At 35.3% G+C, this 24,460-nt stretch overlaps 2 protein-coding genes across 3 annotated transcripts in view; one reads left to right on the top strand and one right to left on the bottom strand.

Annotated features, from left to right (window-relative positions):
- Positions 1-24,460, top strand: part of LOC126920526 (uncharacterized) — a 98,745-nt gene that overhangs the window by 38,528 nt on the left and 35,757 nt on the right. The window lies entirely within an intron of this gene.
- The window catches only part of LOC126920506 (breast cancer type 1 susceptibility protein-like), a 44,722-nt gene continuing 23,495 nt past the window's right edge, over positions 3,234-24,460 (bottom strand). Inside the window, exons 7-8 of one of the 2 annotated variants that reach the window (XR_007711984.1) lie at positions 6,166-8,322; positions 3,234-5,863 (exon numbers count right to left, since the gene is read on the bottom strand). Coding sequence is in view for 1 of the 2 variants with exons in the window: in XM_050731017.1 (XP_050586974.1) it covers positions 8,261-8,322 (62 nt within the window). In the remaining variant the exon portion in view is untranslated. Of the gene's footprint in view, positions 8,323-24,460 lie in introns of both variants that reach the window. The other variant, XM_050731017.1, reaches the window with a different exon arrangement.

Genomic DNA, 24,460 nt, shown 5'->3' with positions numbered 1-24,460 from the left:
TATTTTTTCTTTTCTAAATCTTGGCTGATTTTGTGAGTTAGACGATGAATTTGCTCTATCGCAGAATGTTGCTTCCGAAAACCGAATTGATGATCTGGGATTGTTTTCAAATCCTCTAAGAGTGGAAGGAGTCGTTTCGTTAGCATCTTCTCAAATAATTTGGACAAAGTAGGTAGAAGACTAATTGGGCGATAAGAGCTAGTTTCGTGTATTGGTTTTCCAGGTTTAGGGATAAGAGTAATTAATGATATTTTCCAGGCCTTAGGATAGTGTTCTAGGCGAAGAATTGCATTAAAAATAGAGGTAATGAGAGTAATCCCTTTTATGGGAAGCTCCTTGATAGCTTTGTTACATATCTGATCATGTCCTGATGCTTTCCTGGGATTTAGATGACGAATTAATTCTATAACTTCCAGAGATGAGAAAGGTTCAATAGGAGGAGACATCTGGAAGGGAGAGTGCAAGTATTCCGTTATTTCGGCGGCAATAGTGGAAGAATACGGTTTGAAGACATTAGTTAGGTGACTTGCAAACAAATTGGCTTTTTGTATAGGGGTACGCGCCCATCCACCTTGTGGATAGCGAATTGGAGGGATTATTTGCGGAGGACGAGTGAATTTCCTGGATGCCTTCCACAGTGAGTAGTTGGAGTCAGCTGTGGGTGACAGATTAGCAATATATTTTTGAAAACAGTCATTTCTGTAATTTTTCAGGATTTTGGTTAGTTTTCTTGTTGCGTTATTTAGCTTACGTTTGTCTTCGGGTGTTCTATGACTTTGCCATACTCTTCTAAGTCTGCGTTTCTCTGCGATTTTTATTATTATGTAATGGGGGTATTCACGTTTATTGACAAAACACTTAGTGGGGGTGGAGGAATGGATCGCGTTTATTATACTGGTGTTTAAATATGCCGTGGCTGCTTCTATATCTTCGTTTGTTTTTAAGGATATTGAGGCTGATGTTGAATGATTGAATACTTTCCTAAAGAGCTGCCAGTTTGTGAATTTGTTGTGAATAAAGCCGTTAGGTTGATTTTCGACGATTGTTGAGTTAATTGTTGCTATGACGGGTGAATGATCTGAAGAGAGTTCCACAGAAGAGTTGATTTGAATATATCTTGGCGAGATGTTTTTAGTTATAAAGAAGTCTAATAAGTCAGGTAGTTTGTTAGTGTCAGTGGGCCAGTGAGTGGGTTCGTTTGTACTGAGGTAATTGAATCTGTTGGCGTTAATGCATTTCAAAAGATTTTTACCTCTTACTGTGATAAGTCTGCTGCCCCATTGCGTATGTTTAGCGTTATAGTCTCCTCCAGCTATGAATCTATTGCCCAGGTCTTCGAGGAATCTATCGAAGTCTTCTTTGGAAATAGAATGTCTAGGAGGACAATATACTGCTGATGTGGTGATTGGACCATGCCAATCTTCTATCGCTACGTTTGTAGCTTGGAGGTAGTCCTTCTGGAATTATGGAAGCTCATAGTGTTTTATGCTGGTCTTGATGATAATTCCGGTGCCGCCCTGGGCCTTTCCATTGGGATGTTGGGTATAGTAAAAGTTATAACCATTTATTTTCAGGTAATTTTTATCAGTGAAGCGAGTTTCAGATATAAGCATTACGTCAATTTCTTGTTGTTTTAAGAAGAGTTCTAGTTCGTATTTATGTCGAGCTAGACCGTTAGCATTCCAAAGAGCTATGCGTATTGGTTTTATTTTACGTCGATGCGTGCTAATTTGTCCACGATCATTGTGAGCAATGATAACAAGTTACCAATTTGCTCTGTTTGTTCCCTGAATAATTTTTCAAGCCTATTGATGTTATCCGTGTTTTGTGAATTGGGAACACTAGTTTGTAGTTCATCACTATAGTTTTTCGGTTTGCTTTGATTTCCTTGAATTACCTGTGCATATGAAATTGAAGGAGTAGTGAATTTTTGTGAATTAAGTGCTTGGTTGGTTAGGTTCCTAACTCTGGGTTTGGGGTATTTATTTTTGTACAAGATCTTGTAGACTGTGCAACCTTTATAGTTCGCAGGATGTTCTCCTTGACAGAGGATGCACTTCGCAGGAGTTTCTGCAGTTTTAGTGCACTGACTTGTAGCATGAAGACCTGCACATTTAACGCAGCGGTAATTGTGGTTACAATATTTCTGTGTGTGGCCGTACCTTTGGCACCTTTTACATTGAATTATCTCTTTTTTTATGAAAGGTGGTTCAATTTTTACTATCGAATTCATTAATCGATTGATATTATAGGCTTCTTTGTTATTTGGTTTTTGCTTTAAGTCAATAAAGAATAAGGATAGCGGGTTTTTTGTGATTCTATGCCTTATATTGCTAATGTTCATTACTTCATGGCCATAATTTAAGAGTTCAAATTTCAGTTCATCTAAGTTAGCTGAGTGGTGTATATTGCGTAGTACCACACGAAAAGGTCTTTCTTGTTTCAGTTGATACGTGTGGAAGTTTGCGTTCAGGGTTTTTAGTAATTTCGTTAGTTTTCTGTAGCAGTCTGGATTGACCGGCAGGATTTTAACCTGATTATTTTTAGTTTTTAGTATGTAATCCTCTTTTTTAATATCTTTCTCGATGGACTTTATCATTTTTTGAATGTCGATAACATCGTCAATGAAGATTGGTGGGGGAGGAGGGTCTTTTTGTGTGTGTCGATTTGTTGCTGTTTCAACTACGTCCATAGCATCGTCTGTAGATTTTAATATTGCGAATTTGTTGTAAGTGGTAACGTGACTTGTTGACGGTTCATTCTGACTAGTGTTTACATTCTTTTTGACTGAATCAAGCTTGCGTTTTTTAATTTTGTTAGTGTGGTTTGAAACATGGGATATATTATCCTTCTGCCACGTAGGAAGTAGAACGGTGTGGTTGTAGTTTTGTTCATCAGATCTGGTTACTTGGGCCATCTTCGAGCTAGTTAATTCAAATTGAAATAACTAGTCGAGAGGCTATGATTTGGATTAGAGATTAGATGTGTAGGATTTTCCACGAGTAAGTTTAGAAAACACTTGGTCTGTTTCTGTTTTAACTCACTTTCGACGGAGGGCCGCCACTTATTGTATTGTGAACTTCACTAAGCACTAGACACACGTCTACACGCTTCGGTGGTCGAAAGAGAACTGAATACAAAAATGAGTCCGTTTATTTATTACTTACCCTAACTTGTATCAGTGTGAGGTAGATTATTATACGTATTGATTAGTTTATTAAAGAGACCAGTGATAAAATCGTAGTAGTCGATCATATTAAAATCATTTCAATTTCAAGTACAGAGATAGAGTATGCTGATCGTAATCGTTGCTCGCTCAATGCTACTGTTCAACTATACGCTCGCTATTCCACTCTCGCTACAATGACTCGCTATACCGTTTATTTGTATCGACCGGTGTTGTTATAAAAAGTTCAAATGTAGCTCTGGTTCACGATTACAAATAACGGCGATATATATATTCCAGGGCACAATAATGTAGTATCGTAAACTATAATGATTTATTTACAATGAATGGATTATACAGATGTTGATTAAACAGGGAACGATGGTTGTTTAACGTGAACTAAATATAACAATGTGCTATAATTAAGACAACTAAATAGTTAACTTGCAACTCTCGTCACCACGAATCCAACGCCCTCTCTCTCTCACGCGGACCACACTCTCTCGACAACGCAACGTCTCTGACTTCTCGATTCACACCCTTTGGCTTCTACACTGACACTGACTCTTAATTCGTCTTTATCTCTTAGCATCCCTTTGTCTTTTCTCTTAGCCCCACCACGCACTTGTTCCACAACCGCTCGTGGCCAGGGTCACGCAGACCTCTTCTACGAAACTATTCAATCGAAGGATCGACGACACATTGATGGGACTGTCGGCACCTGGGCTCTCTCGCGACATTGTTTATGGTTCACCCGATATCTCTTAGGCCTTTTGTCCACGATACTACAATAATATGAGTCTCTCCCGATTCAAATCTTCCGTTGACTCATGTGCCGCTACAAGAGATTACAAAATGTCTGTAATTAAATTTCGCGTTTTTAAAGCGATTCTTTAATACTTCGAGGACCGTGTGCTCTGATAAGCACGTAGCCTGAATTCGCACGTATTTTTGAAGCGATTGAAAAGGTTCAAATGGTCGCTCGGAAAGTTCGTTTCGATTTACATTTCGATTCGATATACATTTATTGAATTATATAGGCGCCATTTTGTTCCACAACCTTTTTCTATTTTTCATACAACTTGAATGTTCCATCCTTGAAAAACCTCTCTCTCCCTCGCAGGTTTTTCCGGTGAGAAACTTTTCAATATGAGTTTTTACGTCGGCCAAGGAGTTCAAAATCGGAACGAACTTTCCGACCAGCGTTTAACGAGTGTAATATTTTATTAGAAATCAACGAGTACGTTCAACGATACTTCCGGTGACGTCTTTCAGTGTGCTATGCTTGAAAACGTATTATTTCGTTAAATTTCTTAAAAATCGGAACGAACTTTCCGAGCAGTCGGTATTACTCCAATCTATTGATAACGATATCGTATCATTCGAGCGTGTAAATACACTTTCACGATATATTTATATGTATTCGTTTCGATTCGTTTATGGCATCCACTGCTTTCTTTGCTCTTTTATTTAACGGCAGTTCACATTTTTATAGGATGCGAACTCACGTCTCCAGTCCGCAAAGTGTTAACACTTTGACCGCCACGTTGGTCATATACGACCGGCCACGGTTTCTCCTGTGAGAAACTTATAATTGTAAAAATAAAATGAAAATTGACAGTTAGGACATTTTGAATATAACCGATAAATAGAAGACACTTTGAAATAGAAAATGCCCCATTGAACAATTAAACATTTTTATTAGAAAACATTTTTATTATTGTTGAAATAAACGAAGGCTCGTTATAATATGTCGCTATCAACTGTTACCAAGGCGGCATGGTGGTCATCTGTGATCACCAATAAGATAAATGTTGTCTATCATCGTCAATTTATTATTATTTTGCCATTATATGCTTTGAATAATAAAAATAATCTCGTGACGTCCTCAGCGAAACACGTGATTTCGGCGTGGCAGTCAAAGTGTTCATTTCCGTAATGAGATAGACGGGTGTATTTTATATAGAAATCAGCGAGCAGAGAGAAGAAAGCGATGAATCAGCGGGGAGGGGGAAATAAATAAGAACGAGAAGGATAAAAGACAGGATGAAATGGAAGACGATAAAGGTGAAACAAGGAAGCATAGAACATGGGGAGGGCAAGACGACAGGAAACAAAAGTGAAAAACGAAAACGTAAGAGGAACGTAGGAGAAGGGAAAAAGACTCGCGACGTCACCATAAAGCCGGACAATTTTCTCTCTATGTAGGCTCTTTCTTCACGGGGAAAGAAGTGGAAACATTGGTGGGCAATTGCCGTTTACTGCGCGGAAATGCAATCTCATTTTCACGGACGACGTCTCAAAAAGTGAAACACGCTTTCCTACGAACGACGACCTTAATACCTGCCGCTATTCTTGTCGCGATTTAGCATTCGCTATTTCCACCTAACAACTGTTCGACGAGCTCGCCGATATCCGCGTGTAATCAAATTTCATACGCTGCTTCGGCTATTGTTTCTATTTATTTTGTCGCCACCTATCTATTTATCTTGTTTTATCTCTACATGGATTATACGCAAGGTTATCTGAATCTTTTTGCGTAATAATTTATTAACGATAACGTTAATGAACTGATAAGTTCTAAACTGTAAGTCGTAGACTTTCTCGGTATTAATCTCGGTATTAATAGATCAGTTACAGATAGATTGATAAATAGGATTAATAGATTTCTAGATATATAGAAACAGATATAAAGAGCTCTCTGTCAATTTGAAGAATCGTTGTTAGATAAAAGGATTTATTGAAATCGCGATGTGCTTCTGTCGTTTGACTTGTATTTCATAAAATTTCACTAATAATATTCGATTGAATTGCACGAGTAGATTCTGATTCTAAAATGAAAGAAAATTCATGGAATTCATTTTGCAATCTGACGTATTGAGTTACTGAAAGCATAGAAGCATAAAATATTAGCAATTTAGATCTTTTGCAGAGGATAGAAAAGTGAATGATAAATAGGATTAATAGACTTCTATATATATAGAAACAGATATAAGGACCTCTCTGTCAATTTGAAGAATCGTTGTTAGATAAAAGGATTTATTGAAATCGCGATGTGCTTCTGTCGTTTGACTTGTATTTCGTAAAATTTCACTAATAATATTCGATTGAATTGCACGAGTAGATTCTGATTCTAAAATGAAAGAAAATTGATGGAATTCATTTTGCAATCTGACGTATTGAGTTACTGAAAGCATAGAAGCATAAAATATTAGCGATTTAGATCTTTTGCAGAGGATAGAAAAGTGATTGCTGAATAATGAAATAAAAATTCCCGAATAACAATTCTTAATCTATGTTATAATAATGCGTTGAATTGTTAATGGATGAAATATTCGTCATCTTGGTTTTATATCAAGTACAGAAAATCCGATCATAAATAATTAAATAAAATTACCCGATTATGAATATTAAGGTGTACGGTATAAGGTAAAGAATTGTTTGGAAACTTTGTAACATTTTCGACGCTTGATATTAAATGCTGTTGTGTAAAAGGTTTGGCGTGATCGGACAAGGATTACCAGGTTGACTGACAGGTTTTAATTAAACTTTACCAAAATGCTTGGAACTCGATTTTTGGACACGGTCGCAAATTGCGTAAGTTGGAAATCTAAAACCCTAGAAAATTAGGAACATGTAGTAGATTATTGAAAATACGAAGAATGATTAATTATGAGAGTCGTTTAAAACAGAGAGAGATATTTCATTCGCTAAATTAAATTGTTAAAGAAATATCAATTTAATTTTCTTCGATAGAATATAATATGCCTGTTTTTACTCGTATAATTTATATTCACAATATGAAGTCACTCGTACATAGAAAGTATATAAAAAATGGATTATAGATTTTTACAGAATTTATATAAAGGATAAAATTTCTTCCGCCTCCGACATTCCGTCACAAAACGATCGAGGATTTTATTTTACGTGGAAAAAGAAATGAAAGAAATGTTACTGAATTGGAGATTTTAATCTTTTTCGATATTATCCTACACTGTTTGCTTCACTATGCAGCTAAGATCGTTAAAAATGATTTAATTGAAAATTGAGTAGAGCTGATCGCCTAATAAAAGGAAGATAAGAAATAATGAATCAAGAGAAGCTATTAACCGTTGTCTTAACTTTTCCAATAAAATTCCACGGATTTTCTTGTACGAATTACTTGGTCAAAGGAAATTCACCATCTGTCGAACGTAACCAAGCACTTTGCTGCCAGTTGCGCTGGATTTTTCCAGCGATCACCCGGGATTTCACTAATCCACACACTTAGTGAATACGACTCGTCGAATTTCACTGGACGTTCGTCAGGATCTTCGTTAGATACAAACTCTATTTCACGACCTGTACCCTCCTACGCCCTTCTAGATTTATCTGTTTAATTAATTCTCATCCAATTTATTTTTATTCCCTGTGCAGGTAATTCACGAAAATATTCTATGACACTGTCACATATCCAAATATTTTGTAGTCTGTCTTTTATACATAAAATGAAAATATTACAACATAAGAATTAGGAATGGAAAAGTAGAATTGTTGAACTATTCACCAGGCAAGACATGTTAGCAGACATTCGAATTAAAAATCTCTTCGATGCGATCATTTTTTTATTTATAAGCTGCTTGACTTTTAATGTCTCATTTCCCTTGCAAAATGAATTATATCATTTTCGTGTATGAAGAAAAAATCAAGATTAAACTTATTTAAAATTGATCATTAAGATGGCATAAAATCGAGCGTTGAAATTGTTTAAAATTGATCAACATGTAGATCCAAAAATGTACTCTACGTAAAAAATCTACGTGTACATCTACATAAGCAATCGGCAAAAAATGTCCTAGTCATTGTCTCCATCATTACACCAACACCATGAACAGAATTTCTATTTCCATGCAAAGCACCGCCACCATTCGCGTGATTATCTTAACCTCGACAAAGCACCCTCCATCCACATTTCCGATCGCAGAAACAATCTGCCAGAAGACGAAAGATCCATTCGAAAGCAACGAAAGCTGCTTTCTTTCCCTTTCCATCGCTCCGCAGCTTTTATCTTCAACCTCCTTATTCGAAGCTCTCGCCAAGCGGCTGGTGCCTTCATTAACATCGCAAGCAGATCGAAAATCTAGTTGTCGAATACTCGTTTCGACGAACCTTTTTCCCTGGAACAGAAATTACACGAGCGTCGCTCAAAGGGATCACGCGATTCCCAATGGAGGGGTCGTATGTGACCCCAACTCTTTCTCTCGCGGTCTCTCTTCATTCTTTCAAAGCCTTCTGCTTTGCAGCGATTTATAAAGTCACGCGTGCGTATGCTCGTTTAGCTGAGCGTGACAGAGCCATCGACCAGGAAATTCGAACTGTTCTTTGGTTGGCTAAGTTTTATTGCCTTGGTTCGATTTGTAATTTTCGAATTTTAAATTTCGGTAGTCAGAGTAGAAGATTAGAAATAGTATGCTGGAAATTCGAAAGTAAATGATAGGATAAATATTTGACGATGGAAGTGTAAAATATTTTGATGATTTTTCATGTTTTAATAATAATCGGTAAATTCAATGTTCCTTTTTTCTAATTTTTAGTCACGAGTTCAAATATTCTTTTAGTGCAGGAAAATTCGTGTTCCAATAATTTTGAATGTGACGTTACTTTGATTTCTTAACTTAGTACGATTGCGATGTAATGTTGTAAAATACGATCAAATAAATATTATATATTGAAACCACGATTAATGAAAAATTTCGAGATGATCGTCTATAAGAAAAAATTGGTGAACGAGAAAAGATTATCAAAGTAAATTATTATATTTCTAGTAACAAACTTTTGTTCCTATTTTATATTAAGATTGTACAAATAATGTAAAATAAATGATTTTCTCTTATAAGAAATATAAAGTTATTCGAATAGCGTGTCTGATGATTAATTTGGATAATCTAGGTCTTAGTATGTTGAAGATAGATAGCAGCTAGTGGTACATGTAGATAACATGATCCGGCAATATACGTCAGAGAAGTAACACTGTTAAAACTTGTCAAGTGGTACAGCCCGCGCTTTATCAGACAGGTAGCACGGCCAAAGCTTGATCATGCAAGTGCATCAACACTGAATATCCTCGTACAAGTAGTACGATTAAAAGTTTACCTAGTACAATCGTGATTTCTATCATGCCAGTAGTACAAGTACAAGTTAAGTAAATCATACAGATAATAAAATCACGATTTATTTTGATGAAGTTCATTATTACATTAAAGATATTAAATGAACATTGATGGATTATAAATTTACAGGACGTTTAGAAAAGTTACTTTATTTTCATCGATTTTGAATTGATCTTTGTTGCTTTACTCGAATGATTAAAACTATTCGAACATATTGCTAGAACACGATTTCATCTTATCAAAGATGTGATCAACAACGGCATAAGTTTTATAAAGTGAAAATCGAATTTAATCATTTTTTAACCAACTGTACACGCTGTCCAATAAGAATTGGCATTTAACAAAAGGAAGAACCGGTACAAGAACTTTCAATGTAACAACGACACTTTCAAAAAGTTAATTCTTTATCACTGCGAAGATATTGCGCTGCGAAAATAGCGACATATTGGCAGCGACAATGGCGCCAGCTGTTTGAAAAGATCGTAGGGAAAATAAATAATAAAGTTTAACGTGGAAAATGAGCGGTCGCAAGCCACGAATAAGTTAGACAGTTGCAAGGCAAAGTACATAAACCACTGGCCTCTGGCCATTCGTTGGCTCGCAACTCAAAGTTTGTTACACTTCTTCGATTTCTTCGTACGGTTGTGTAACGTGGAATTGCAAGGCAGACCGTTAACTTTGAACGAGCTCCATGTTAAATTCAATTAATTAAAATACGGTACTATTTTCGTGTTTCAAGTCGTGGCGTTACGATCAAAGCAGTGGAATGTTTTCGCTCGAGTTTTGAAGTTGAAATTATATCGCAAAATTCGAGACAAACGAAAGAGAGGAGAAGGTTGAATTTTTGTCGAAAAGATAAATTTTCAAGGAAATACTAATCTCTGCAACGACGAAGACTGGATCAATTCCGACACAATTCTGACATATTCTTTATGGTTATTATCCTCTACGTTACATTTACCAGGATAATACTGTTGTTCTACTTTCTACGTTATTGTTCTCTTTATTATTATAGCATTCTAGACTTTAAACTTTCATAGCAGTTGGATGACATGTTTCTGATTCTTTGGGTTTCAGTCGTGTTATTGGTTACTAGTCACACGAAAAATTATATACAGGATGGTTGGTAACTGGTGGTACAAGCGGAAAGGGGGTGATTCTACGCGAAAAAAGAAGTCGAAAATATAGAATAAAAATTTTTCGTTTGAGGCTCTGTTTTCGAGAAAATCGACTTTGAATTTTCGCTCGGTACGCGTGCACTTTATCACGTCTCGTTATAACGGATAACGGAACAATAGCTTGGCCACCACGCTCTTCTGACTTAACTCGGCTTGACTTTTATTTATGAAGCCATATTAAATCAATTGTCCATTCTGAAGAAATCGCAAGTTGCGAGCAATTGAAAGAAAAGATTATTGTAGCCTTTCATACTTTAAAACAATCGAATACGTTAGAAAGTGTTCATAGAAATTTAATTAGAAGAGCAGAAGTATGTGTTCGGCAGAATGGGCAACATTTTCAGCAATTTTTGTAATAATAAACTTTATGATTACTTCATATTATTTCATTATGTATTCCTAATTTTCCGTTACGGCAAAAACAAACTTAAACTGCGATAATATCCATCGAGACAATGATCTACAGTGAGATCCGTTATAACGAGACGTGATAAAGTGCACGCGTACCGAGCGAAAATTCAAAGTCGATTTTCTCGAAAACAAAGCCTCAAACGAAAAATTTTTATTGTATATTTTCGACTTCTTTTTTCGCGTAGAATCACCCCCCTTCCGCTTGTACCACCAGTTACCAACCACCCTGTATATAATATTATTATGATTATTATTAATAAATGATTAATAAATGATTATTATTATTATAATTAAAATTATATATATGTCGGGTTAGCGTTCGATTCATGGGCGTGTAACAAATCTTTATTCGGACTAACCATCGTTGTTGTACAATAGAAATTATATTTACTGGTATAAATATTGATTTTTACAAAGTTTGATAAATAACCGTGGTGATTAAACACTCGAGATGTTAGTGACAATGTTCTTAGGATCAATAACGAATCCACGGTCAACGGAGTAACTCTTTGTTAAACGTAGAGTATATTTTGAAGCACAAAGTAACGTTTGCTGTGACGCTCGGTATAATACTGCACATAAAGACGATGTGCAAACTCTCCAAGGTGATCGCAAGAATAAAAGACTGATGGGAATTTTCCTCTCCTTACGATCGCGTTTGTTCGTTGCATATTGACCGGGGATACCAACAAAATTCCAGCCGCCGTTGCTAGGCAGACCCGCATAGAGCTGAGATTGCTCCTGCCCGGGGTTTGATTGTTAATTCAACGTGTGTCCCACGATATTGGCACTTCTCTGTTAGGTAAAAACGTTCATCCCGTGACCGTGGCTACGTTCGGCGACCAGTTGTGTCACCTCGAGCCGAAGTCCACCGTCACAAATCTCGGGCAAACATAATAGGATAGAATCAAAACAACTACTTCTAAGTCTTATTTAAGTACAGCTATAATAAATACTCTAGACTAAAGTATTGGGGATCTTCCCAAAAATTCCAAAAGAAAGACCCCGATGTCCTCTCATCTCCGACATATATATAGAATATTATTAGTTTATCAGACTATATGAATAATTTCATTTTTTAAGTGAACGTGATTATCGTATAGCATCTTTTGGTTACTTAAATATAACCAGTAGTTGGTATTTATATTTTACACGGCATAACAGCTATTTGATATTCGTTACTGCGTTTGGATTTATGTCAATATTAAGCTCTCTTTTTTCCCCTAGCTTGGTATGCATGAATTTTAAAATACGTATGAATGCGAAACGAGCAACCGTTTCTCAGTATAATTTCCTTCACTTCTGTACCGCTCTTTTCAAATCTAATCTGTAGGAATGCTTCTTAACATTCGCTATGCCAATGGAATATTATAAAATATATCCGAAAGTAACATAAAACGAACGCAATTACTTTTGGATAGAGGTAACAGAGAAAGGTAATTAAACTATCAAAAGATGTTCTCCGATTCTTGTATTGCGAAAAATGGAAGAAGAAATATTAAAATTGCGAAAGAAGAAATGAAAAATTGGAATAAAAATGTTGCCAAATTTGCCAGCTAACAAAGAACCTTTACATTTATTCTATTCGCAATTCTACCAGATCATCTTAAACTTTTCACAAAGAATTATAATACTCGCTTCTAAAAGCACAAATACGATACAAATTGCAGTCGCAATTATTTTAAACCTTTTTAAATCCATCGCGAAGAGTTACTATAATTAATGTTGAATAGCTGATCGCTATTTTTTCTAATTATTTCAAATCCCCCACAGTCGATGCTAATCACTTATTTCCGCAAACACGCAAACCCGAATTCCGATCACGATCGTGCAGCGATAGGATCCTGTAGAGCGAGTGAAAAATGTTTGGCTCAGAATGATTGATATGGGAATGATGAGCTCATGGTCTATGAAGTTACACCTCTGAGAGAAGAGTGTTTGGTGTAATTGAGAAAGATCATGTGAACACAAAATTTCGTCTGAGTTTACCTCAAGTCTTTCGTAAATATTATTATGTCAAGTGAAAGAAATATTTGGACTAGAAAAAAAAAAAAAAGGAAAAGAAAGATAGAAGAATGAAGAAAGGGGGAATAAGAGTGAGCAAAGATGAACTCTTATGAAGTATGTATGCGTGGAATAGTTAATGAAGAATTATTGCTGCATTTAAGAGTTGAGAATACGTAATGAGGGAAGAGAAAGGAAAGCTTTTGAGAAAATTGAAAGTGGACAATGCACAACGTTTGTACACAACATTTGGTTTAAATTATTTCAAATATTCCCCAAGATATTCGTATTCTTAAAAGCTAAAGGCAAAATCTAATCAGAATTATTGCACATTTTCTGCATTGCTTTTTATTTTACCTCGGTTTATCACAATACTTGTTCCCTTTATCTAAATTCTTCGTACATCCAAAGTTTTCCAATTCCTTGCTTCTGTTCTTATTTTGTCACGATCTACCACGAGTTCTCCTTCTTTTATTGAAATCGCTCCACATTTCCTATGCTTCCCATTTCTTTTATCAAAATTCCATTTTTGTCTTTCATCATTTATAGTTGCAGTAATTTTATTCATTCTTCCGTTCAAATTGTTCCATACCTTTTGTACTTCCATTTATTTTATCGCAAATTCGTTCTTTTTTCATTTATAATCGCATCAATTGCTTGCATAGTTTACTATAAGTATATATAATTCTAACTATAGTACCTACTGATTCATAGCAATTTATGTAATTTCGTAGTTCCTGTATCGATTTCTGATCTGTCTCTCGCCCAAGTTCTTCGTTCCTCTTTACTTTATCACAATTTATTGTAATTTCTTTTCCTCTTACAAATTTTCCCCGTTCATTTTTTTTTCTTTTATATTCCGTCACAAGTTATATCTCTCGGTATATCAAATAATATTTCAAATTCATACCAATCATAATAAACGAACACGTCGAATCACAATCCCGCTAGACTCACTCAGTTATCAGCAACAATATTTGGCTTGAAGAAAAACATTTTACTGATTTAACAATACCCCAAACAATCTTGTAACTGTGTGTAGACACAGGGACAAAGTTTTCGTGTCTGTTCAGTGGAAATTGGCGAAATGATACCGAACTTATCCGAAACTCGACTCACGTAAATCTGGAGCCACACATGGTAGAATAGCGAGTCACGTTGCAGCGAAGACTTCGATAATACCATCCGGTCTCATCATCGATTCTAGACACCGTGAAGCATATAAAGAGATTTCGTTCGAGCCTTTGACGTTGCACGTCCTTCCAAAACTCACGTGCTAAGAAGTTTATGATTATTTGTATTATTATCGTTCTGTAAATCGACCTCCTTTGACGCTATTACGAATAGATGGACAAATTCTTGAATGTTAGACAAAAATTTGTATTCTGTTATCTTTGAAAAGATGAAAGGATGAGGCTACTGAACATTTTCAGCACCAAATTAGAACGATTATTTTACTAATTCAATTTTAAGTTATGATTCAAATTTTTTTAGAATTACGTACGTGGACTTTTTCCAAGGTAATAACATTTTATTTTCATTTTTCCACTCTATTTCATCTTAAGGAATTATTAGTTGGCCAATCACGGCTTTTCTCATATATTTAATGGCATATATGAACGATAATCTTCATATGATTTTTCGTTCCGGAGAATAAGAGGAAGTCGAATCCTCTTTGTAACTGAATTCGAATAATTTAACGCGAAAGAGAAGTTAAAATTGTGATTAATCGATTTTGTATTAATTGCGCTAATTAAGATTTGATGTAACAAGAATATTGTAAAAATATTGTAAGATACCTATGTCTGAAAATTATTTCTAACTTTTAACTCTGGAAACGATTAATTAAAAGGATATTTTTACTTCAACTTCTGTTACCTCTGACTTCTCTAACTTTTATTTCCAATCATTTTAACTTTTGTAAAATTTAGTACATGAAAACCTAGAGAAATGTAAACGTGTAATAAAATGTAGAATTTTTCTTCGTGTCTGTTCGTTCGTTTTAAAAGCACATATAAAAACATGACCTCAGTTTTGGATCATTCTGTATCTTGCGTGACGAGACATTTAAGAAAGAAAAAGGACTCTCTTCAGCTTAGAGAATGAATCTTTAAGAATTCTTCTGTGCTCGACTTTCGAGAATTTCTTCTCCGTTCTTTAACGAACTTTGCTCCGAGCTTAGAGAATCGTGTTAGACTTTGCAAAAAGAATCTTTGGATCTCTCTGGATGTTTAAGAATTCCCCTTTTCTTAACATTTGCATGATTTTGTCTGGACTCTGTGATGGATTTTTATGCGGATTTAAGAAAGTAGAGAGGCTCTATAATAAACTTAGAAAGCTGGATTGTGAAAAAAAAGAGGGATGTTCCTTGCTGGAGCTTTAAAGAATTCTTTGTTGTTACGCTTTCGAGAGTTTTCTCTGGAATTAAGAAACTTCACTGTAGTTAAAGAAAGAATCATTCTTCTTAAATTTATAATCATTTCTACTCTCGTAGAATTTCCTCTGGTATTTGAAGAATTTTTATTGTTGTACATCACGAAGAATTCTTTTTGGTAAAATTTCAAAAAATTTCCCCCGGATTCTTTAACAAATTTCTATAGATTAAAAAACTTTTTTAGGATATAGAAGAGACATATTCTCTGTTAAATAGTTAATAATCCTCCTTTTGCAATAATTTGTTATATAAGTAAAATAAATAAAACAACAGGCATTTTTCACAATAATTACTAGAGGAGGTAAAAATGATTAAAAATTTCGAAGAATCGTTCTTTCGAATTTTTCGTCGAATATTCGCTGTGCGTACGTTTGTCATTCGTATTTGTCGAACATTTAAGTCAGCCGGACTTAACTAAACTCCGAGCACACGGATAAACACTATAGCGGTCAATGTGTTTGCTCCGGCAGTTTGCGGTTGCACGGCAAACGAACCACGAAGCTCGTAGTGTCGTGTTGTTTAATCTCGATAATAAAAACCGTGCAAGATTCGTTAGCAATAAACGAATGTTGGAACAGATACGTAATACTCCATCGTTTGAGTAGAGTGTGAATCCGTATAGGATTTTTAACGAAATATATTACCTTTCTAATTATAAAAACGTCACAGAAATAATATTATGTATCGTGTTACATTATTTCCAAATATTTGTATATAGAAATTTATATACAAAAACATCAAAAATCAATGTAATTCCTTCATTAAAATCACCTTATTTCCTCCATTACTCTAAACATCTTACAACTATTAAATAAAACAAAACTAATTAACATTAAAACTATCTTATTCCCCTTATTATACTGGACAAAAATAAAATGAACTAAACACTACTCAACAACTACTAAAACCACTAAAAACTCCAGAACTCGATGTAAATCCTTTTTCAATCCTTTCCAACAACTTTGAAACACCTTGAAAATATAAATAAATCGTATTGAGTAGCCGCATTTCTTTAACCGATAACGGGAACAAAGCTTTCCAAAAAGATACAAAGGAAACATCAACGATAGGGAAAGACTGTGCCATTTTCACTATTCTCCCTATTCATCTCACCCCGTTTGTCGTTTCCATCCATTCATTCAACCCCCTAGCGATCTCTCGAGCATATATTTGTTCTTCGCTTTCCCACCATCCGACGCTCCCTAATTTTTCCTCGGTTTACACGGTTCCTTTCGCCGGTCGATTTTCGTTCAACCCTCCATTCACCGCGAAACGCATCCCTCCGCAGCCCTCCACACCCTTTGTCCCTTTATCGTCCGACCGGTTACCGACTTCCTACAGCCTCTGGCAAAATTAACAATAGCCAGCTTTCCCCCCTCGCCCTGCTAATTTGCTGCGGATTTTTAACTGCAGCCCACTTGAAGCTCGCGGAAAAAGCTTCCCTGGCATTCTCCCTTCTATTCCATTGTCTCTCCCTCTTTCTCGGCCTCTCTGTATTCTCTCTTTCTTCTCTTATCTCCCTCTAACGTCTCTTGCCACTGCAACCGTGGCACGCGCTGCCTCGATGTTCTAAAGACAGGCCTACCTACCCCTAGACTCGATGCTCACGCTCTGATCTCGCCGTTTCGTCACTGTTATCGCGTCCGCCTGACGAGTCGTCGAGAAACACGAGCAATGATTACCTCCAGATCGAGGGAAAAAGTTTCGAGTGCCAGTTTATCCTCTACTTGGAAAGCGTATCACGGTGTTCCATGGGATCAAGTATGTGGGTATGTGTATTGAATATAGAGGGTGATGATGCGAGCAGCTTTTGCTGCTCGGTATTTTGGAGGCAGTCAATTTCATTAGCGAGCTCAATTGAGGGCTACTAAATGCTATTAAGTAGCCCTCTTAGCCTTTATTTAGCCTTTTATTTTATTACATTATTATATTTTTTTATTATTTTATCTAGCCTTTTATTCTGATATCTTACTTTATTTCTTCTTTTACTTGAATTGATAAGTTGTCTTTACTGTTTAACTCGTTGCCTTTATTGTAGGTTGGTTAGGTTTTGGTTAGGTTCGTAGGAACTGAATGATTAGTTATTATAACATATATATTTGAACAATTGGTTATTTCAGTATGCCAATCGAAAACGATATTTATTATCATATGGACTGGATAAATTATGAAATTTAATTATTTGTTTAGAAATTTACCGATAGTGAAAAGGGGTAGCAAAAGACAGACAAGTAATTATGTTAATCTTAACAAGCAGGTGAACACTCTATAGTAAAAGTAGGGCGATTAATGTGTAGAAAGAAATAGGAGAAGCTCGGGGGAGGAAAAAGATTGAAGGAGAAGTGGAAGGTATAAATGGTAAAAATAGAAGATTCTCTGCAAACGGTGAAATTGGCGTTGCTTTTTTGTAATCACGTTAATGCTTTTTGTTGGTATCAATTAGGTAGGTACAGATGGTTAACGAGTATCTTTTTCATCTCCAAACTTTTCGATAGTGCTTTAAAATTGTTGATTCGTGGATGTAGTACATACACAAAATTTTAGAATTTATATTGCGTATATATATTCGTATATTCCTCAGACGAGTAGTATAACCGTACGAAACAGTAGTACAATCAAGATCGTCGCAAAAATAATAAAACTGAAAATTTCTAATACAAAATTGACGAATGAAATGCTTATTATAAATGCTTAAGAATTTTTTTAGAAAAATGTTCTAATTAATAAGAGAAACGTGGTAATGACTTTTTCGCAGTGGTTTATTTGTAACACTTGTCAGACAAGTAGTACAGCTGACAGTACCACAACTTCAACGGTACAAAAAGTCTAACTGAAAGTTTAACAGTCTATATAGTACAATCACGATTTTTGTATCACAAGTAGTAGAACGTATTTTCCATCTCTCTCTCTTTTTCTCTCCAGGAATTTTTATTAATAAAAGAGACACAATGATTTTCTTTTAGTGACGCATCTATGACTTTTGTCAGACAAATAGTACAGGAGACGGTTTAATGATGCAGGTAGAACAACCACGACTTCGTCCATGCAAGAAGCCTAAGTGAAAATTTAATAACGCAAGTAGCATAACCACGACTTCGTACGACGTACAAGTAGTCGAAATGGAAGATTTATCAAACACGTAACCTTACTATAACTTCGTCGTACTGGCGCACCAACGAAAAGTTTTATTACACACATATAAGTACAATGAAAACTTGTACTTATATAAAGTATGAAATTCGTACTTGTATATTTCTTGTCGAGATACTTTTCACGATTTTTCTTGGACAGACTGGTAACTCGTTTAAATCGTTATGAAACTTTATGATAGGAAAAACGTTCGTTATTCTAAATCGGATTTTAGAGACACTGGAAATATATTTTAATGACAAAAATGAAGAAGTCAACAGCGATGGAATGAACGAATCGTCAGATTGGTGAGAAATAAACACGAGTAACAAAGAATATTATATCGCAGACTAATTACATTTTAGTTAAAACAATTGATATCTTCCCTTCAAAAAAAAACTTTCACGTGACTAAAATACAAATTATGTTACACATTTTTAATTGACATATTATTGTGGAAATTTCCACTATTTCTAAATAATACACACCTCAAACTATGATCGATGAAACAGACAAAATAAATCTACACTACAGTGTCACAGAAACTGTCACTCCATATTGAATGAAATAATGCAAGTAACCCAATTACCATCCAAGTAGTATAAGTCAAGCATTATGATCATATCTGTAATATCGAAGTAGTACACACTTGAAACCGTGATTGTATGAAGACTGCAGATAAATTTGATTTCGATGAAGTCGCAGAAATATCACTCCATTCAACCAAGTAGTCGATTATCCCCCAAGTGGTACAAGTCAAGCATTATGATAATCTCTGCAATTTTTAATTAGTACACACTTTCAATCGCGATTGTACGGAGAACGCAAATAAATCAGATTTCAAAGAAGTCACAGAAACATTATTTCGGTAGTTTACAATTTTTTCCAAGCAGTTTACATAACAAGTAGTACGAGTAACCCGATCATCATTCAAATAGTATAAGTCGAGCATTATAGAAGCTTCCATGATTTCTACGTAACGCGTGCTTGAAGTCACAATCGAACAAACAACACAAGCAAAATCTGACCTTAGAAACCTCACGGAAATCGTTTCTTCGGTCAACCAAATACTCGAACTGATTCAATCATCGTCCAAGTAGTATAAGTCCATCTATAATCAGATTTAAATAAGGACAGGCTTGGCGCCAGAAAGAAAACACAGCAACGAAGGAAAAAGACATTGGCTCTTCGGCCAGGATAGGAGAATCTCGAGGAAATTAACATATCAAAGGCTGGAAAACTATTCGACTGGAAGACTCGCGTCCGCGGACCAGTTGTTTGCCGAACATTAATGTGATTTCTCTTTGCCGAGTTGAAACGACGTAATTGAAGAGGATGTCGGTCGAATGTTTCTCTCTGTTCGCTTCTAATAAGCCCCGCAAGGCGACAGCTACAAATCATATTTCCATCTCATTTCCCGTATTCGTGTCAAGCGTTCTTCTTCAAGGCTTGAGACCTCGTGTCTCGTCGACCGTCCAAACAGACTCGGGGTAAATGTTTCTCGAGCGATGCCAGCTACGAGCAGAGCAAGGGTCTGAAGCGTTCGATGGAAAAACACAAAGCTCTGGAGAAGCTTCCATCGCTTTTTAGTAATTCTTCCCTTCTTTGTTCCTTACTCGATGGATTTGCCGATGCTTGACGAAGATAGGAGGTTTCGTGAAACAAAAATGCTTGGATAGATGTGTCGCGATCGTTACCTTGAAATTATGAAGACAACTATGACGAGAATGATGTATAGTGATGGATCATTGTAGAAGAAAATTGTCCGAAATGTTGCGTACATTTAAACCACTCAGAAATCAAACTGATTCACTTTATCTTTGTAGATCCTTCAATTTCAGTGTCTAGAAATATAGTCGGCGTTCATAAATATGTAATCAGCGTTCGATTTTTCGACAAATCTATAACTCACTTCCATGACTTTACTTGCTGAAATGAGGTTGTCTAAATAATCGTAAATCCCAATGTGAATTTTAAGGAATAATGTTTATAGCGTCGTCGCTCTTTATATTTCTTTATGCATAGAGCTTTCCTGCGTCGTCTTCTAAGCAACGATACTTGTGGTTAATGAAATTGAGAAGTCGCTAGGGTTTTAACCAATTAATTTTCTGGCAGGACAAAACAGTCTATAAAAATTCTGCTACTTTATAAAATTACTTTACTGAAATCACCTCGACCCGACCAAAAATTCCACATAAATCAAGTTCAAATAAAAATTCCATTCCGTGAAACAAAATTCCATTTCATGTAGTGTCACGAAGGAATCCTAAACAAGACATTGAATGAATGAAGAAAGTTGTCGATGTCGATCAACAGAAACACCCTCGACACAGACAAAAATCCTGCATTTTCCATCTGGTGGCGCGTGAATCTTTAAAATCAGAACTCGGTGCGAGGATCCGCGAGAACGTGAAACAGGCAGCTGGTAAAAACCTTCCGATTCAAATCGATTTAAAGTAGAAAAACTGTCGAAGGCCGAGGGGGCACGTCTGTAATAACGAAACTCTCGTTTTGCTGTTTATTACGTATTGTTCGTCTCGACGAGCTTTTTTCACCGCGTTGCGTGCTTTTTTATTTTCTTTCCGCTTCTTCCGCCAATTAAACGAAACAACGCGACGTACGCCATGTTACCACGAATAAACTTGTCCCAATGGATACAGTTCCTTCATTCCGTGATGAAGCCAGGCTTTGGTTTTAGAGTTAGTTGGGTGAACGAGTGGTTGCAGATGTTTAATAGTTCTTTTTCAATTCTTTTTTTTTTTTGTATTTTGATGAAAACTTTTCGATGCTTATTTTGAAGGAAAAAATTGGTTCTTTTCAAGGAGGTCTTGCTTCTTTATTAAATGAAGGTAAAGTGGTTTGAGTTTAATCTAAGCTCGGGTAAACGCTTTCGCACGAAGCCCGCAAGTGTTTGTTAATTTTAGGATGGCTTTGCCAAACCTAACGTATACCTAATGAAGTTATTCTTAATTAGATGAGATGGGCGATATATGTGGATTAGTAGACAACGTAGAATTTGATTTTCTCTGGACTGAGAATTTTATAGTAGTCTTTCGTAGAACAGAGATTAAAGTTCTTCATCTCTTTTCTTCTTATTCTTCGTGCTTTGCTGTCTTCCATTCATCTACTTGTATCAATTTATTTATTCGAATATCCTTTATTTCCAGTCGTTTAATTTAATCACTTACTTCGACCTTCTTCTATCCTTGTATCTTATGATAATATCTCTATATTTTTATTATCTCGCTAATGATTTTAAATCTACCGATATTCGTCTGTTATTATCCAGAAAATTGCTTATAGTTCGAACTATATGCCCCGTGTAATAAAAGCATTTTCTCGTCAGCTCCATAGTAATAAAAGTACTAAAAGTGTGAATGAATCTGAATCTATCGAACTAAATTCTACAAGCATCTTCCTCTTCTCGAAATTTGTCTCTACCCAGACAATGATTAGGAATATCTGTAGCGAAACTCTATAAAACGCGATTAATTGCAACGAAATGAGATTATAAGTCTCATAAAAGACTAATTTTCTTTTTTTACCAGATGCACACCGTAGGCTGTTCGTCACGAGAATGTGAGTTGATTCCTCGACAGAAATAATATTCGCGAAAATGAAATTCACAATTCACTTTGTAATGCCTCTAACGAGATTTCTCGCGATGAATAACCGTCACATTTCGTCCTTTCATTCCCCCTAATTCGCTTCCTGTCGTTTTTAAAGGTCTTCGGTTATTTTTATAATTTCGCAGAGGATGGGTCGTTCCTTTGGAATTTATTCTCCACTCGCGATTCACAGGTTTCATCTTCTTTCCGATAACAGATAGCAAACTGTTTACGAAGCCATTCGCTATCTTTTTAAGTTCCTTTTCGAGCGAAACGTTCCTCCTACTACGAAACGTACGTGCCCGATTTATTATTCAACCGTATATTTCGTGTTATTTTTGATTCCATCATTAAGAATCAGGAAGTGGAAGTAATACGCAGAAATTGTATAAACGTGATATGTATGTTCGATAACGCTTTTAATCAATAATATGTTATATATTATTTTTGGATAACCCAGTTTCTTGCCACAATGAGTTAACTATAGTATTTCAATGAAATGAAATTATTACGATAAATTCAATGGCTATAGCTGTTTAAATATCGGCAGGTAGCCTGTAATTTTATTGAAAACAATAATATGTTATTTATTATTTTTGGATAACCCAGTTTCTTGCTACAATGAGTTAACTATAGTATTTCAATGAAATGAAATTATTACGATAAATTCGATGGCAATAGCTGTTTAAATATCGGCAAGTAGCGTATAATTTTATTAAAAACAATAATATGTTATTTATTATTTTTGGATAACCCAGTTTCTTGCCACAGTGAGTTAACTATAATATTTCAATGAAATGAAATTATTACGATAAATTCGATGCCAATAGCTGTTTAAATATCGACAAGTAGCGTATAATTTTATTAAAAACAATAGAAAGAATATCCTTCGATCATTAAAACTGTCCGAGAAATGTCGTGGCATTTGAAAGCTGCATGTTTCGTTCAATTAAAGAAAAAGTCTTACCGTGAAAGTATATCGATATTTATAACAATATCTATAAGTTATATTTACGAACTTCATAGCTGGAGGAAAATAATATTTTACAAATTTTTTAGTCATTCACGATATATATCAACTAGGCTGCGAAGTTTATAGGAAATTTAAAGCAAAAACTTACATAGTGCATAATACGCAAAAAATACATAAAATATCCAAGGTACGGTATTCTTTATAACGTTTAGTAGATAAAACAATTTACTACATATAAAGTTCCATCTTTTTAATTATACCTACAAAAATACGAATTTGCATAAACATTCTCAGTTTGATCACGATAAATAAAATACAAAAAGAAATGATATTATTAAATTATATATTAATACTAATATTATTATGCGAATAATATTATCATATATGAAATGAAAGTATGATAATTATTTTACGCTTATGGGGTAGCTATACACTGCCCACGTGGTTAATGTACACTTCTAGCGTACTGTTATTGTATTACGTATTTACCGTCCACATAGTTAATGCACACTTATGGCGCGCTGTTTAGTGGTGGTGTAATATCGACTGCTTCTAGTGTAACGAAAGGGTTGTAGGAGTTATACGTGGCTATTTGTCGGCCTCGTCTAATCCTCCATATGAGACCTCTTTCATAGCCAAACTAGAATGGCTCCAAACAATTTAAATATTACGTTATTGCGTAATAAATATTTCAACCAGCTACTCCCTATCAATATATATAATTTGACCTAAAGTTGAACATTTGTCATGAAGATAAGAACCTTCTGAATCGATGTACAAATAGAAATAATATGTTTTCTTAAAATCGCGTAAAATATGTGATATTTAATTTCAATAAAATTGTCAGAAGTGTTAGTGTCTATTTACAAGTACATCGTTGTAAGTTTTCCTCTTTTACGGTTGGTATTCGTAAATAAAAATCATGCAAAACCCATGTCCCTGTATATTTATTGAAACAGTGAAATATTTAAAAGAAGTTAAGAATATTACGAAACGAACGAATAAATAATACGAACTATATAAGTTACGTAGAAGAAAAACAATTTTCCAATATTTCAAGATTCTCGATTGACTAAGACGAGACACTGTTAGAAAGTTTAACACTCGACAGCATACAACAACTTAATTCGCCAATTAAAGCCTAAAAACGAAACAACATACTTAGGGTAAGACGCGGAAGACACAGCTTGAGGAAAGGAAACTTGACTCGACAGACAAGATCTGCTTATTTTCAAAATGTGTAATAACGCTTCTCACATATGTCGCGATTCTACCTTCACGAAGATTATATCTGGCGAGAGCACGTGCATGTATTATAGAACGAAGACGCGTATAAACGTTAGACTCGACGCGTACGTGGCTTCCGTTCCAATTTCTGTTTTCCAATTTCGTCGCACGATTTTTCCAC

This window comes from Bombus affinis, chromosome 9, assembly GCF_024516045.1.
Source record: "Bombus affinis isolate iyBomAffi1 chromosome 9, iyBomAffi1.2, whole genome shotgun sequence".
NCBI classification, from domain to species: Eukaryota; Metazoa; Arthropoda; class Insecta; order Hymenoptera; family Apidae; genus Bombus; species Bombus affinis.
Note: the sequence above shows the minus strand (reverse complement) of the source record. Positions and strands in the feature narration are given on the sequence as shown.